General features: G+C 46.2%; 1 protein-coding gene across 1 annotated transcript in view; it reads left to right on the forward strand.

Moving 5' to 3' along the window:
• CLPTM1 (CLPTM1 regulator of GABA type A receptor forward trafficking) overlaps positions 1-16,294 on the forward strand; it is a 405,433-nt gene that overhangs the window by 28,065 nt on the left and 361,074 nt on the right. Inside the window, exon 2 of the mRNA XM_086938446.1 lies at positions 1,141-1,256. Coding sequence (XP_086794572.1) covers positions 1,141-1,256 — 116 coding nt within the window. The remainder of the gene's footprint in view (positions 1-1,140; positions 1,257-16,294) is intronic.

A 16,294-nucleotide genomic window follows, 5' to 3' on the forward strand; every position in this document is an offset into this window, starting at 1 on the left:
TCAAACATGGGATCGATCAAGAGATCTGAAATAATGGCAGGAACTACCAGGACATTTAGCTTTAAAAATCCAGCCACCCAGCACAAAGCGCATCTGCAAGGCAAGCCTCCCACCTGCTCTGGTCCACATTTAACTGGAAATATGGCGTGGCAGGTCAATGGAGCACTCTGGGCATTAAAGTATGTTGGTGAGTACCCTCATGTGCAGAGCTTTCCCTTGGATTTGTATCCCATGTGGCCGGAAGAAGGTAGTTTCTGAGGTGGAGAAAGGAATGTCTTTGGGAAATGAGTGTAAAGGCATCAGCTCCCAGTAGTTGGATAATTGCTCGTGACAGTAGGCTACATCGCTCAACTATGCCCATACAGTGGGATCCGGTTTTCGGCCCCAGTGCATGGGCACTCTGCGTTTGAATTGGAGGAGGAGCATGGCGGTGAGTGGCTGGTATGTGCTCCACGTATCCTATCAGTCCCACCAGGGGGGCAAAAGGGGACACGTGCCCAGTAATTGTGTGTATTGTCGAGTATAAGGCTGAACCTCTCGAACATTGCCTTGCAAGATGAATAAAGGAGGCCTGAGGTGAAGGACATCGGATTCAGTATGAGTCTGGGACAGACCCCATTTGGAAGAGCTGCATTGTGGTGCAATAGAGTTGATGGAGAATTTTGAAGTGTAATAAACGCAGCTTATAATTTGGGGAAAGTGATTTCATCTGTCCGCATCAGCATGACGGTTGTTTGTCGGTTATGGGGTGGGGTTCTGTGTCTGGTTTCCACGCTTTGTGTTGATTGCATAATGTTATAAATACGAGGTATCAATTTACTTGTTGAGGTGGTGGTGAGGATGTGTTTCAATGCGGGAAAAGTCTGCAGGGGAACTAGAAAAGTGTCATGCAGCGCACAGCAATTGAATTGTCATATATAGTATGGATTGTCGTACTGTAGATTCTCAAAGCACTTTAAAAAAATGTAATGTATATTTTTTTAACTCATTCTTATTGGCATGTTAACTCGAGACTTGATTTTGAAGAGGTCTCCTCCAGAAAATAGTTTTTATTTCACGGTTGTGTGCGCCCTCCTCTTCACGGACTTCTGTCTAGATTGTTTTCCCAGCTTATATTGTCTTTCCTTTATCATAACATAGATGAGCAGCAATGGCGCAGTGGCTGGAGAACAGCTTGCAGAAGCTCCACAAGAAAACCAACCTCAGCAACAGCCACCCCCTAATGCTTGGCAGGTCATCAAAGGAGTGTTATTCAGGTATGACAGGATGAGAAGATGACGTTGGTAACTCATTTTTCATATCAGAAGATCTATGTTTACCCATTTTAACGCAACCATTCTCCTAATTGAGTGCTATGGTTTAATGTGTAATTGGTTAGGTTGTACTGATTCGTGGAGACTTCCTTATTAACATATTGTTAGATTTGGGGGTCTCTAGTTGGCACAGGTAGGTACTTGTGACAAATGGGGACCCTCGCCTCTAGTCAGGATAAGGGGATTACACTCCTAAAATAACCCCTGCTAACCCCCTTGGTAGCTTGGCACGAGCAGACAGGCTTTATCTCAGAGGCGTTGTGTGTTAAGCATTTGTGACCACATACAGTAGCCCAGTGACAACACTACAAATGGACACCACACAGGTTTTATATAAAAAATAAGTATACTTTATATAGATTTACCACAAGATCATAAATGACAAAAATACACAATACTGTTACTTTAAGATGGTAGATTAAGCTTAGTTCAATTCAGTTCTTGGATGCAACATTTTGCGTCAATATACCTTAGGTTGCGCTACGCTTCCACGACAAGCAATGTTGCAGCAAGGGAAATACGGCAAAGTTCAGGTGCAAAGAAATAAAGATCTTCCAGATGCGGCACGCTTCTCTGGGATGCGAGAAGTTCTCGGTTCGATGCGTGGACTGCAGCGGCGACACCCTTGCGATGCACTGCAGTTGCGCTGCGGCTTATTGGTGTTCGTAGTTTGGTGCACCCAGGCCCCCGTCTGACAGCGGTAAGTAGTTTTTGGAGAGCCACCCTGGATCTAGAGTTCCCCCATATCAGAGAGACGAGAAGTGACTCCACATCTTTAAATAGCCTTTGCCGCATTTGGTAAAGGAGGGTAGAGAAAAAATATAAGTCTGGGGAGTAAAAGCATTTTGGAAATTGCCACTCGCCCCATGGGGGATATGGGTAGACTCAGCCAGAATGGGAGAGCTGCTTGGGCTCTACCTAGGTTTCCGTATGTCGTATCTACGCCAGAATGGTAGACCTGGACTCCCAGGTGTTTGAAGGTGTCAAATGCCCATTCCAACGGTGTATGAGGCATGGCGTGTCTCTAGTCCACTGCGAGTGTCTTCATTGGGAACATTACTGACTTGGACCAGTTGACCCGTAGACCCGAGTACTAAACCGCAACAACCTTCCTGGTAGGAAGGAGCACAGTGTCAACGGCCTATGACAAATGTGAGCATATAGCGTTTTCTCTACATAGTCTGAGATGGGTCTCTCAGCTGGGGAAAACAAAATAACAAGACATTTAACATGGTCAATGAAACATTTTAGTGCATACAGGCAAGCATGAACAAACAATGGGCAAAAACCAATACTTTATTAAAGCCAAGAAATCTTTTTTATATGTAGGATCCAATACCAAAAGGATAGAACTCTTATTTTCTTTTGAATATGGAGTAAATTGTGCATATTGACAAAACTTAGAGACATTTATACATAGTCAAACCAGAGCAATGATCATGAAGTGCACACAAATATATAATTACAATGAATAAACACACCTTCCCCCTTCGGAAAAGATAAACCACAAGAACTTTAAAACAACTTTTATCAAAGCACAATCTAAACCATTAGGCACAATATAAGTCCATTCATACTTCTAACTCTCTATCACAATCATACAATTAAGAGTCGCAGAAAAAGAGCGATGGAAGACCGGATTAGGGGAAACATTTTAGGGAGACACCGAAGGGTGCCGAAATTATTTGGCTGGAACCCAGGTCCGGGATAAGGTAACTTATTGTAACATTAGGGAAAGTTAAAGGATGAATAATAAACCAAAATCTCTATGTAGCTGCACGGATCATATGCATATAGTGGTATGTTTCAGGTTGAGGCGACAAATTTTATAGTGTTGTTACATTTATAATACTCTGTAGTTTCTGTTAAGCTCGAGGCCGATGCGCGTTTCGGTGAAAGGCTAGCAACCTAGCCGTCCCCTTCTTCAGGTCACAAAACTGATGCAGTCCGGAAAGGAATGTTTGACACAACAGGGGACAAGGAACACCAGAACTGTATGATCACTGGAACTCGATAGGGTTCAGGGGTCCGCTCTAAAAGGTAAAAAGACAACAGAAAATATAGAAACGTTGTATGCTACAACAAAAATAAAATTATACAGTCTTCCCAACCAAAGTGGATGGAAAGGATGAAAAAAATGATAAACTTCTACAAGGGAATAAGACCCCAAGCATTAAAGTGCAATGATAATAGATCACCAGTGTACGTGAATTAGAACGAAAAAACAGTTCTGAGTGGAGTGGATCAGTGAGAAGAGCACTGTCTGCTATGAATAGATAGTCAACCCTACCAGAGAAACTGTTCAAGATCGGCTGAAGATGGGTGGATAGTACAATAGAAAAAGGAGGAAACAAACATGAGACCAGATAGTGGGTGCTGACTTGAAAAAACTTACGTATGACAGCGCTCAGATGGGGTAAATCGGTCAGCTATGGTGCACAAATATAGGTAGCTGAAAATGCGTTCAACAAAGGAAGGGCTGATAAAGAAAGATATAGACAAAACAAAATTATACCAAACTATAGTGCAAACGCCAAAACAGGCGACCCACACTACTGTTCTGACTCCACTCATGGAGGTCAGCGTTAAAAATGTAGGTTACTTGGGGTAGATCAAGAATATTACCTCAAAAGGGACTAGTGAAGTCTCTACCGGAGACCACCGTATGGATAGATAGCTGGGCTGCTAAATACAGGGTCACGAAATGTAGGATCCGGTGAGGAAGGATAGAAAGAATCCTAGTAGTCGTTCAGACAGGGCCTTAAAAACATAAAAGAAAAGAAAAAGTGGACATTAGTATCATTGTCATTAAATCTAAACTGGGGATGGAGGCGATTAAAACGAAAGTGAGGAGAGCCGGCAAACCGGGCGTCCTCAATATCGAGGTCTTCCCCCCCCCCCCCCTCGTCGAGATACACAAGGCAGATAACAAGTCAAACATGAACCATATTTCCCCCTCTGCGTAAGAGCGGATAACAAAGCATACAAAAAATGAGTAAGGAAAGGGGAAAACAAGGGCAAACATACTGTGGGATTACCAGAATATTACATCCAGTGCACCAATATAATTAAAAACATGGATTCAAAGAAAGTGATATCAAGAGCAAATAAGAAATCACAGGTGAAAAAAGCAAAATAAAGTCAAAGCCCTTGCTCGGCAACAAAAGGAATCAATAAAGATAAAAAAGGCGTGTCCCTTGTAGCAAACTTGTACGAAGATTACAGCTTTCTCACCTCTCTAGGAGAATGGCTGAAAAAGAGGACGAAAGCGGCCGGGAGCAGAGCCACCCGACAGCCCGTGGCCTTACAGGTTACCTCCGTCGAACATGGCTGGTGAGCTAAACCTGGAGACTGGATGCTCCAAAGAGGTAAGGAAGTTCTTTCGGAAAAGAAAAATAAATTGTGTTGGCGACTGCAGTCATTCCGGAAGGATTCGCGTTATCAGGGCCTCGGACGGACACAGTAATGTGTTGGTAGGTGTCTGGAAATACGTCTCACATAGAATCAGCTGGAGTCCGAAGACCCGCCTTACGCAGCACTGCTGATCTCAAGATCCTAAGAGTGACAGCCAGCCAAACCTATGGCTGTAACATACTAAACACACAAAGTATCTGCCTATAGGGCCTGCCACTTGACAGTCTGTATCTAATCTCAATATAACTAAGCCACAAGGAGATTGACCATCTTGTATCCCTGCTTTATCAGTCACAACATGTGTGTGACCAGTGGACCATAAAAGTATGACAGTAGTAGCCTGAGCAGTAATGAGTGCTGACCCACCAAAGTGTGGAACTGCAGGAGTCTGAGTGTAAATGTGTTAGTTGGGTGTATAATCAGCTCAAGACCTGAGGAGAACAGGGCATGATTCAGACCAGAGAAAATGAAGAGACTCCTCAGCATTTATGTGTGCCCCTAATAAACACTGTTGCTTCTTGAAAGCTAAACCTGGTGTCAAGGACCACCAAATGTCTATGCTTGCCCCATCATAAGGTTGTTATCTCTGACATAATTCTGCCCATTCCTGGCTTAATAGTGTCAATGGCATAATAATGGTCATCCTGGACTATTTGGGGTATTTTTGGTCTGGTTGTGGTATCCTGGCAGCCATCATTTACATACTGGGAGAATGACTGGCCTACATTTACATGTTCCTGGCGTAATAATGGTAATGACTGATATATGGTCTCTGCCTTGACCCTTATGGTTTCAAGCCTTGGCCCTAGCATAATGGTGGGCATTATTGGCATAATACAGACATCCGTGTTTCTGGTCCAGGGAGGACACAAGGTCAAGACTGATTTGCATATGGCTGGGTCTAAACTGGGGTTGGCATGGTGAGCAAAAGAACGATGGATTTAACCCAGATCTTTTGACTGGGTGAATGTATGATTCATTCAGCATTCTGTCCATTTGTTTGAGTAGCACTTTTCACCCTAAGTGGGTTGGGTAGGCCAACACGTGGGTCCCTTGCTCAATGTGTCACTGGATTCAAGCTAGCCTGGCTGATGAAGGGTGACATACCCTGAAACCGGTCCCAGGATGCTTGTTTCTGGTTCAGGGAGGACCTGGCTTTGCAGTTCGGTCTGGACTGGTCCCATGCACAGGGGCAGAACTGATTTGCATATGGCTGGATCTAAACTGGAGCAAAAGAACAATGGATTTAACCCAGGTCTCTTGACTGGAGGTGAATGTATGATTCATTCAGCATTCCGTCCATCATTTGTTTGCGTGAACATCTGTGGCACAAGACTGTAATACCTGGGTATTCAAAGTAGTCTGTCCATACGAGGCATTTGTACATGGGAGTACTTGATGAAAGTGAAAAGCTGATGTTTTGGGACCGTGTATTTCCTAAAATCTGAAAACTGATATTTTAAAAGCAGTTTTTGTTTTCAAAAATTGAATTTCTTCTGTTAAATTGAGTTTGTTTTCCCACAGTGGAAAGTGGTATTTGATAGAAAGAAGTGCTCTTTCAGAAACTGATGAATAATAATTCAAGCTGAGCTCGGGAGACCTACTGCTGTATTTATATACTTTGTTCCATAGGGCATGTATAGATTTGAATGTTACTTCATAAGTCGGGTGGAGGCATTTTATATTGACAAATGTTTAGCTGGCATTTTTTTAATATAATCTCTTTATTTGCTTTTGTAAAGTGCATAAACATAACAGGCATGTCGCATATAACAATCTCCCATACCCAGTCTCCCCTCCACCCGCCAAACCCACACTCCCAATATCATCACAACAGGGCTATATAATCGAGCCCCATAACTCTGTAAAGTGCAAGGATCGTTCTGAATCCGCCCCTCATGCAACCTGGTTAACCAGATAACTCTTCCTCTCCAATACACAGTCCCCCGTCTAGGCCATGATATTGCCTCTATTTCCTCCATACTCTATTGAATTTCTTAGAGCAACCCCTCGCTTTGTATGTGACCCTTTCTGCTGCCATATACATATCCATGCCCCTCCTCCAATCGTCTATCCGAGGAGGCATGGGAGCACCCCACGCCCAGGCCACGTCCCTCTTAGCCACCACCAGAGCTAGTGCTACGAATATCAGGAGTGGGCGATTCAAGTCTACATCATTTGTTATGCCCAGTAGCACCAGTTTGGGGTCCACCAGGAGACCCACCTTCAGCACCTCACCGAATTCCTTCAGAATCTTAACCCAGTATGTCTGGATTGTAGGGCACATCCAGATAATATGGTAAAAGTCCCCCTGCACCTGACCACATCTCAGGCAGTTAGTGTCGCTAGTGCACCCCATACGGTGCAGCCGTAGTTTGTCGTAATATACCCTATGCAGGATTTTATATTGGATGAACCGGAGACAGGACTTAATTGCGACTTCCCTTGAATGCATCAAGGCTGTCTCCCAGTCAACTGTATCCATCTACCCCAAATTTTGCTCCCAAGTCTCTCTAAGCTTCACTAGCCCGTCCGGCGTATTATTGATCCGAGTTTAATAAGTCACGGAAACTACTTTGCAAGGGATGCGCTCCTGCAGTAAATGACCCTCAAGCGGGGCATACTCTGGCATTGAGGAGGCGAGCACCTTCTCTGCCCGCCAGGCGTGGCGTAGTTGCGTATACTTCAGATACTGAGTGAGGTGCAGTCCGTATTCCGCTCTCAAGGTCTGGAATGACTTTAGGTCTCCCCTTTTCACCAGATCCCCTAGTATGGAAATTCCAATGTCATCCCATCCTTTAAACCACCTCAGCTTATTCAACTCCTTTAACCACGCGCAGTGCCATATGGGGGTCTGTTTCGTTGGTTTGTGAGTCCATCCAATCGTTCTGGTCGCTCTCTCCCATACCTCCATTGTAACCCGCGTTGCTGAGTGCAGTTTTTCCTTCCCTTTACCCCCGTATATATAATGTAAACATGTGCGCTGTGCCATTGTCCTTCTCGACAAGTTATATGTGGGGTGGTCTGCTGGAGCGTGAAGCCAATAGTTGATCGGCGATAAGTGTTCAGCCCAATAATAAGCTTCAATATTCGACAGGAAGATCCCCCCCCCCATTGTACTGGTTCCTTTGCAATGTACCTAGGGCTAACCTGGATTGTCTCCCCAACTAGAGCAATGACCGTAGCTCAGCATTTATATCTTTAAAAACCTGCCGGGGGAGTGGGAAATATTCATTTTGTAGGGCTTAAAGGAACCGCTGTAACATTATCATTTTAAACATTGCAGCACGCCCTAAAATCGTGAGGGGGAGTGTCCTCCCCCCTAGTAGCGTCCTCAGCAAAGTTTGGGAGCACCCGCTTGACGTTTCTCTGGTATGAAAGGTTTCTATCCATAGTTATATATATCCCGAGATATGTAAACCCTTCGACGTGACCCTAAGAGCACCGGGCAAGGGGGCCCAGTCCTCTCCCCATCTGGGGGTATATAAGATCGACTTATGCCAATTTATCTTATAACCTGCATGGGCGCCTGTGGGAGGGCAGGCCGGATATATAGACACGGACGCTTTATGTATTTACTGGCAGTGGTTGTCTTATTATCAGGTAGTACAGTTTGGGATGGTAAAGTTGTAGATAAGGGGGCTTCCTCTTCTTCTGAGTCCTCTGAAGATGATGATGGAGTAGTCTTGGTGTCTCCCGGTATAGGGCCAGAGAACGTGGATTGGGTCTTCATTTCCTCCTTGGTGGTGTCAGGAACCGGAGGCTCATCAAGGAGAAAGAAGAAAATGAGGGCTGTCAGTGGGATCTGTTATACCTATTTTATGGTACCGTCACCAACACCCGGTGTTTTAAAAGACTGAATTTGCATACTAGGTAGGACGATAAGGAATACGTGATAGAGCGGGGTTTTTAAACTACGGGCGGTAGTGTGAGGTTTTTAGACTTACATGCGCCCAAAGGGTTTCTTATTTGAGTTTAAAACAATCAAAACAGTCGACCCTCACCCGACAGCCTCTCCCCTCCCTCCTCCCTTGTCACAGCCCTCCCCGACTGCCCATGAAGCTGTGTGACTCGCCTCCCCCACCGCAACTCTCCGGAGTTGTGTCCGCTCCTCAGCCTCCTCCGGTGGACGCCACCAATCTTCGGTCCAGTGGTAGTCTTCGCTTGCGTCGTCTTCGCGTTCCCGTTCCTCCAGATCGCCAGGTACTTCTGTATTCGGCTCCGCCGCTCGGGGTTCCGCTTCCGCAGGACAACGCGCCTCCGTGTTGTTTGGTCCTGTCTTTCAATTAGTTTGTGCCATTGCTTCTGGGGTTAGCTCCTCACTCAATGGCTTCTGTGTGGTTCTGTGAAGAAACTCGAGAGGTGGGTGGAAATTCTTCTTGTTTAGCGATTGGTTGGTGGTTCGCCCTATTGCGTCCATTCTCGATCCTGAAGGACCCTGGTTTCTGTAGTGTGATTATGGTATCGGGCCCGGCTTCTCACATTCCCTTCCCCTTGCTGTCTTACTACTTGGGTGGACGTCTTGGGGATATCTCGATAGGAAGTCCACGTTTCCTTGTTCTATCCCTTTCCTATGGCGAGTGTGGAACCTATATGGTTGTAATGCTATGAACCATCTTAACACATGCTTGTTGTTTCCCTTGTTTCTTGCTAGCCATTCCAAAGGGGCATGGTCTGTGAAAAGTGTGAACTCCCTTCCTTCCAGATAGTATCTAAAAGTTTCTATAGCCCATTTGATCGCTAGAGCTTCCTTTTCAATAACTGCATAGTTACATTCTCTTGGAAACAGTTTCCTACTGATATACAGTATATGCTTCTCCTCTCTCTGTTTAGTGACCTGTGATAGTACGGCCCCTAATCCTTGATCAGAAGCGTCAGTCTGGAGGACCAAAGGAAGCATGAAATCAGGACTGGTCAATACTGTATCTGATGTTAAAGACTGTTTTAGTCACTGTAAGGCTTGTAAAACCTCTAGGGAGGGTTATTTTAATCTTGCTTCTGTATTCACGTTTTTCTGCAATAAATGAGTGAGAGGTACCGCTGTTTGGGAAAAATTGGGAATGAACCTTAGGTAGTAACCGAGTAATCCCAAGAAGGCGCGGAGATCTTTCTTCATTTTGGGTAATGGTAATTGAGGGATGGCAGCTAGTTTAGAATCTCGGGCGGAATGACTCCTTCCCCTAGTAAGTAACCTAAGTATTTCACTGTTTGTGCTGCTAAGCGACTTTTGGCTGGATTTATTTTAAGACCCTTCCTTCCTTGGGCTGTAACGACTGCAGCTAGATGTTCCATATGTTGATTACAATCATCACTGTAGATGATGATGTCATTAATATACGCACTGGCGTATTTTTCGTAGGGACGTAGGATGTGATTCATGGCTCTCTGAAATGTAGCCGGGGCTCAATGTAACCCAAAGTGTAATACCTTGATTTGGTATAGTCCATCTGGGGTGGAGAAAGCGGTTTTCTCTTTGTCTTGTTCTCTCAGGGGTATTTGCCAGTATCCTTTACAAAGGTCTAGTGTACTGATATACTTGGCTTTTCCTATTCTCTCCACCATTTCGTCCACTCTAGGGAGGGTATAAGTATTGAATTCTGAGATCTTATTAACTTCAGGAAAATCGACACAAAAACGTACCGAGCCCTCCGGTTTCGGTACTAGGACTATTGGTGAATTCCATTCGCTGATGGAGGGTTCTATGATGTTCATGTGCAGCATTTTATCTACTTCTTCTCTAATGGTTTTCCTACGGGCTTCGGGTATTCTATAGGGTCTGAGTCGTACCCTTTTACCAGGGATGGTCCTGATAGAATGTTCTATCATGGACGTCAGACCTGGAGCTGTAGAAAAGATATCGCTAAGAGGCATAAGAACATTGCATAAACTCTACTTCAGATAAGTGGGCAGTGCCGGATCGATACACTGTACGACTAGGGGTTCTACTGTCTTTGCCTCAACGACAAGCGTCGGTATTGGTCCCTCCCATTTTATTTTAGTAAATTAATGTGGTATATTTGAGTACCCTCGGGCTTGGTCGGTCACAATTCGATGGGTAACAGGAGTCACTTTTTCGGTTACAATATAGGGGCCCTGCCATTGCCCTAACAGTTTATGGTACTATGAGGCCATCATGAGGAGAACAGGATCACCTATTGCCAAAGTCTTTTCTGTCATATTGGGTTTTTAGGTCTCGCGTAACCGCGGTCTCGCAGAGACCTATAGTCAGCGACACAGCTTTCCAGGGGACAGGAGCTGACCGCACGCATTTTCTCTGCCAGAAGGCGATTTGTGCGGGCCACGCGCACGAGAACGCGCTCGCTGTGGCCAGCTCCTGTCTCCTGGAAAGCCGTAACACACAGCCACACCTCCCCCTGCATGCATGCGCGCGCACAGACACACACGAGCGCACCTAGACGCGCGCACACACACACACACACACACACACACACACACACACACACACACACACACACACACATCCCCGCCGCACACACACATACATACACACACACACACACACACACACACACACACACACGCTTCCCCCCTACAACTAAGCCCCATTTACCGCCACTCCGGACTTCTGCAGCCTACGCGGGGCTCTCCCTCGGGCATGGGAGCCCGCGTCACCAGCACTGCTTCTCTGGCCATTCCGAAGACGTAAGTCCCGACCCACGGCAGGTTTCGGTTTCGTCCTGAGTGCTTCTGAAGTCCAGTTCATAACTTCTTCCAAATATCACATTGAAAAGCGGTCGGTTTGGTGGGTGTCTGTCTGTTATCTTGACTAGTTGTCAAAATCCTACCCGACACTGCAAGATTCCATTTGTACGGATTTTTTCGGTGTTTGCTGATGATGGTAAACAAGGTGCGTTTTCTCTTGATTTCAAGTACACATCTTACTAACTTATGATTATTGACACCAAGGCAGCGTTCAGCAGACTCCGTCATTTAAATTGGAAAAGCTGTTTTGTTGCAATAGGTTCTGTCTGATTTGGGCTCTGGCATCACCTTGAATTTTATTAATATAGATCCAAGAGTTGTATCCATTTTTAATTCAGAAATTGTAGCGTTGAGGACTTGGTACCCACTGTGTGAAGATTTTAGTGAAAATGTCTTTAATATTTGATTAAAATACAATTGGTATGGAACAAGTCCACGTGTCATCTTAATATATCCCGAGAGGTCGGTGCCTCAGAATCCTGGTGCGGATGGGTGAGCGCCATGTCAGACTCGGGCAAGATCTTTACTAGCCCCTGAAGAACCTAAGGCTCTTGAGAAATGGTCACTTTTTTGACAGTACACAGGTCAGTGTTTTTTTAAATGCCAGTGGGCTGGGTCAGTGTCAACGCACATGTGTGAATAATAACAGCTGTGAGCCCGTGCGTGAGGTGCATCATCAAAGCTGTGTGAATAATAACAGCTGTGTGCCTGAGGTGCATCATCAGAGCTGTGTGAATATTTACAGCTGTGCGCCCGTGCCTGAGGTGCATCATCGGAGCTGTGTGAATAATAACTGTGTCAGACCCGTGCATGAGGTGCATCATCATAGCTGTGTGAATAACAACTGTGAGCCCGTGCGTGAGGTGCATCATCAGAGTTGTGTGAATAATAACTGCGTCAGCCTAGTGCGGGAGGTGCATCATCCCCATTGCTCAGGTCATCCAAATTCCTGCACTCTCTACCACACTGCTTTCAAGAACAGCATACTCTTGCACACACTCTCAATGCTCACCAATTCAATGGTGAGTACCCCGTGCTCTTCTGTACTTAACTTCTTATGGCGAACAGGGCTAGGGGTAGCATGTCCTCCCATTTCCTAGTCTCTAGGTCTGAGTTTTTTTAGGGTGGCATTGTACCGCTCTACCAACCCATCAGTCTGTGGGTGGTAAGCGGCGGTCCTGAGTTGATGTATACCCAGCTGGGCACATACCGGTCTTAGATCCCCTGGTCGGTCAGGATTTCTTTTGGGAATCCTACCCTTGAGAACACTGTGACCATTGCCTTGGCTATGTTGGTGGCGTCAGGACGGCGTAGGGCTACTACCTCTGGATATCTAGTGGCGTAGTCAACTATGACTAACACGTATCTGGATCCACTGCGTGAGTAATAAGGGACCTATAATGTCCATCCCTACTCTACTGAATGGTTTTTCTATGATGGGAAGAGGACGAAGGGGTACAGGAGGGGGTCGGTATCTACTATTTTTCTGGCAGACTGGGCATTCCCTGCAATACATTTTTACCTGCTGATATATCCCTGGCCAGTAAAATCTTTCCGTTATCGGCTTCTCGGTCTTCTCAGGCCCAAAATGGCTTCCCAGCAGGTGGCTATGAGCTAAGAACAACACTTTCTCTCTAAAATGGGTTGGTATTAATAACTGGGGTGTCTTAGTGGGGTTCCCTTTCCGATACAATAACCCGTTCCTGGTATAAAAATAAGGACCTACATGTAGGGGATCTTCCTGATCTAGGGCCACCCTCCATGCCTCTTGCAGTACGGGGTCTTCCTGTTGAGCAGCCCTAAAGGTCCTATCAGTTTCCCAGCGGTTATCTTCGGGTATGATCGGCATCACCATGGGGACTCTACCTTTTTTGGCTCTTTTCTGTTTCTTGCTTTTCCTGGGTTTGGAGGTTGAACATTCCTCGTTTTCTTCTCCTGAAAAGGGTGCTGATGCCCACCAGTCATCTTTCTTCTCCCATCCCTGGTTTAGCATTTGTGGTAGTTTTGGGTAATCGTTCCCAAGAATGACTTGCTCTGGAAGATTGGGTATAAGGCCCACTTTTAGTGAGGTGCCGGGATCATTAGGATGTTGTATCTGAACGTTGGTGTTAGGATATTGCTTAGGAGGGGGTGCTCTTATTATGGGTATCCCAGGGGGTCCTGGTACTTTTGGGATAGGTTCCGGTTTCTTGGTCAGGGGGTTGTGTAGTGGTCTATGGATTTCTGAACTACCAGCTTTCCATGACCCATCGTCTTTTCCCTTTTGTATTTCATGGGCACAACTATAGGCGCTTGCAATTTCTATAGCTGTTTCCAGCGTGAGATTAGCTTGTTGTCGTACCCATCGCTGTATGGGTGGATGAAGGGAAGCCAAATATTGCTCCAGGTATATCTTGGCCATAAGCCCATCTTTATCAGTAGTGGCCGGCTTCAGCCATCTATCGGTCATGTCTTTTACCCTAAAATACAGGGCTCGAGGGGTTTCTTGTGGTCCCTCATTTATTTGGCGGACTTTTATCCAATCTAATTCATCATCTACTCCAAGTCTCTCCATTATACACTGCTTGATATCTGCATATGGGACCACCCCTTGTTCGTTAGCAGCCTGATAGGCGGCTTGTAGGTCACCTGATACAAAGGGTCCTAGGTACTGCCCCCATTTGTCAGCAGGCTAGGCGGCAGCATTGGCTATCCGTTCAAAGTTATTAAAGAAAAAATCCGGATCTTCTCCACTGACGTAAGACCATGGAAGGGAGCGAGGTGGGTCCTCGTTGGCCCAGAGCTTCCGTGAGTTTGTCCATTGCAGTTCCATGGGCCAGACATTGGCCCTCCAACACTTTATGTATTTAACACTTTATGTATTTTGCTCCGGTCTTCTTCTACTACGCTAAGTGCTCCTGATATTCTGCCATCTTTGTTAAGGCAGCTTCCATGTCTCCGCGAGATCCCACTTCTGACACCACTCGTGGGAAGGCAGGCCGGATATATAGACGCGGAGGGTTTATGTATTGTCTGGCAGTGGTTGTTTTATTATCAGGTAGTACCGTTTGTGATGGTAGAGTTGTAGGTAAGGGGGCTTCCTCTTCCTCTGAGTCCTCTGAAGATGATGATGGAGTAGTCTTGGTGTCTCCCAGTATAGGGCCAGGGGCCGTGGATTGGGACTTCACCACGGAGGAAGTGGTGTCAGAAACCGGAGGCTCATCAAGGAGAAAGAAGAAAATGAGGGCCGTCAGTGGGATCTGTTTAGACCTATTTTATGGTACCTTCACCAACACCCGGTGTTTTAAAAGACCGTATTTGCATACTAGGTAGGACGATAAGAAATACGTGATAAAGCGGGGTTTTTAAACTACGGGAGGTAGTGTGAAGTTTTTAGGGTTACGTGGGCCCAAAGGGTTTCTTATGTGAGTTTAAAACAATCAAAACAGTCGATCCTCACCAGACAGCCTCTCCCCTCCCTCCTCCCTCGTCACAGCCCTCCCCGACTGCCCATGAAGCGGTGTGACTCACTGACCCCGCCGCAACTCTCCGGAGTTGCGGCCGCTCCTCAGCCTCCTCCGGTGGACGCCACCAATCTTCTGTCCAGTGGTCGTCTTCTCAGTCTTCTCTTGCGTCGTCGTCTTCATGTTCCCGTTTCTCCAGGTACTTCCATGTTAGGCTCCTCCCCTCTGGTTCCGCTTCCGCAGGACAACGCGCACCCGTCTTGTTTGGTCCCGTCTTTCAAGGAGTTTATGCCATTACTTCCGGGGTTAGCTCCTCCCTCAATGGCTTCCGTGCAGTTCTGTGAAGATAGACGAGAGGTGGGTGGAAATTCTTCTTGTTTAGCGATTGGTTGGTGGTTCTCCATTCTCGATCCTGAAGTACCATGGTTTCTGTAGTGTGGTTATGGTATCGGGGCCCGGCTTCTCACAGTGCCCTAGCGGCTCAACAGGGTAAACGGCACTGGGATCGTAGTGTCTGGGTGGGTGACGTACAAAAGGACGTCATCCGCATATAGCGATATTCTTTCCCCATGTCAGTCTGCTCAATTTTAAACCCTCTTATTTCTTTGTCCTGCCTAATTTCACATGCTGCTATCTCTATTGTAAGGGCAAGGAGCAACGGGGACAGGGAACATCCCGGCCGGGTCCCTCTCCTTATGGGGAAGTCCTCTGACAGCACCCCATTTACTTTAACTCTGGCTCGTGGGTCCGTATAGAGGAGTCTCACCCAGTTCTGGAACTTGGGGTCAAATCCAAACTTGATTAACACTCCCTCAAGGAAAGGCCAATGCACAGCGTCAAATGCTTTTTCAGCGGCCAGGGATAAAAACATATGGGGATCTTGGCGATTGTGCACCTCCATCAGCCAGTTATGGGTCCTCCTGAGATTTAACCTAGTTGCCCTATCCGGCAGGAAACCTGTCTGATCCAAATGGACTAGGTCTGTAATTACCCGTCGTCTAAGGGGCAAAATTGTCGCCAAAAGTTTGACCTCCACGTTCAGGAGTGAGATGGGGCAGTAAGACGCGCATTCTTCGGGGGGTTTACCCTGTTTATAGATCGGAATAATTGTGGCCATACGAAGATCAGGCGGTAAGATGACCTCTTGGACTGGCTCCTCGAACAGGGCCAACAGGTGGCCACCAAGGAGATCCGCAGTTTAAAAAAAAAAAAAATCGGCAGGAAATCCGTTCAGGCCAGGAGATTTCCCCGGGCAGAGTCTTGTCTGGCCAAGGCCTCTTAAATCTCAGTGGTTGTTATTTATTCCTCAAGGCTCAACTGATTCTCTTCAGATAAAACAGGGGTCTCTATGCTGTCGATGCATGTCAGTGAATCTGCTAGCGCTCCTGGGCTTTGTAAAAA

Source organism: Lissotriton vulgaris, chromosome 9 (genome assembly GCF_964263255.1).
Source record: "Lissotriton vulgaris chromosome 9, aLisVul1.2, whole genome shotgun sequence".
In the NCBI taxonomy this organism is placed as follows: domain Eukaryota; kingdom Metazoa; phylum Chordata; class Amphibia; order Caudata; family Salamandridae; genus Lissotriton; species Lissotriton vulgaris.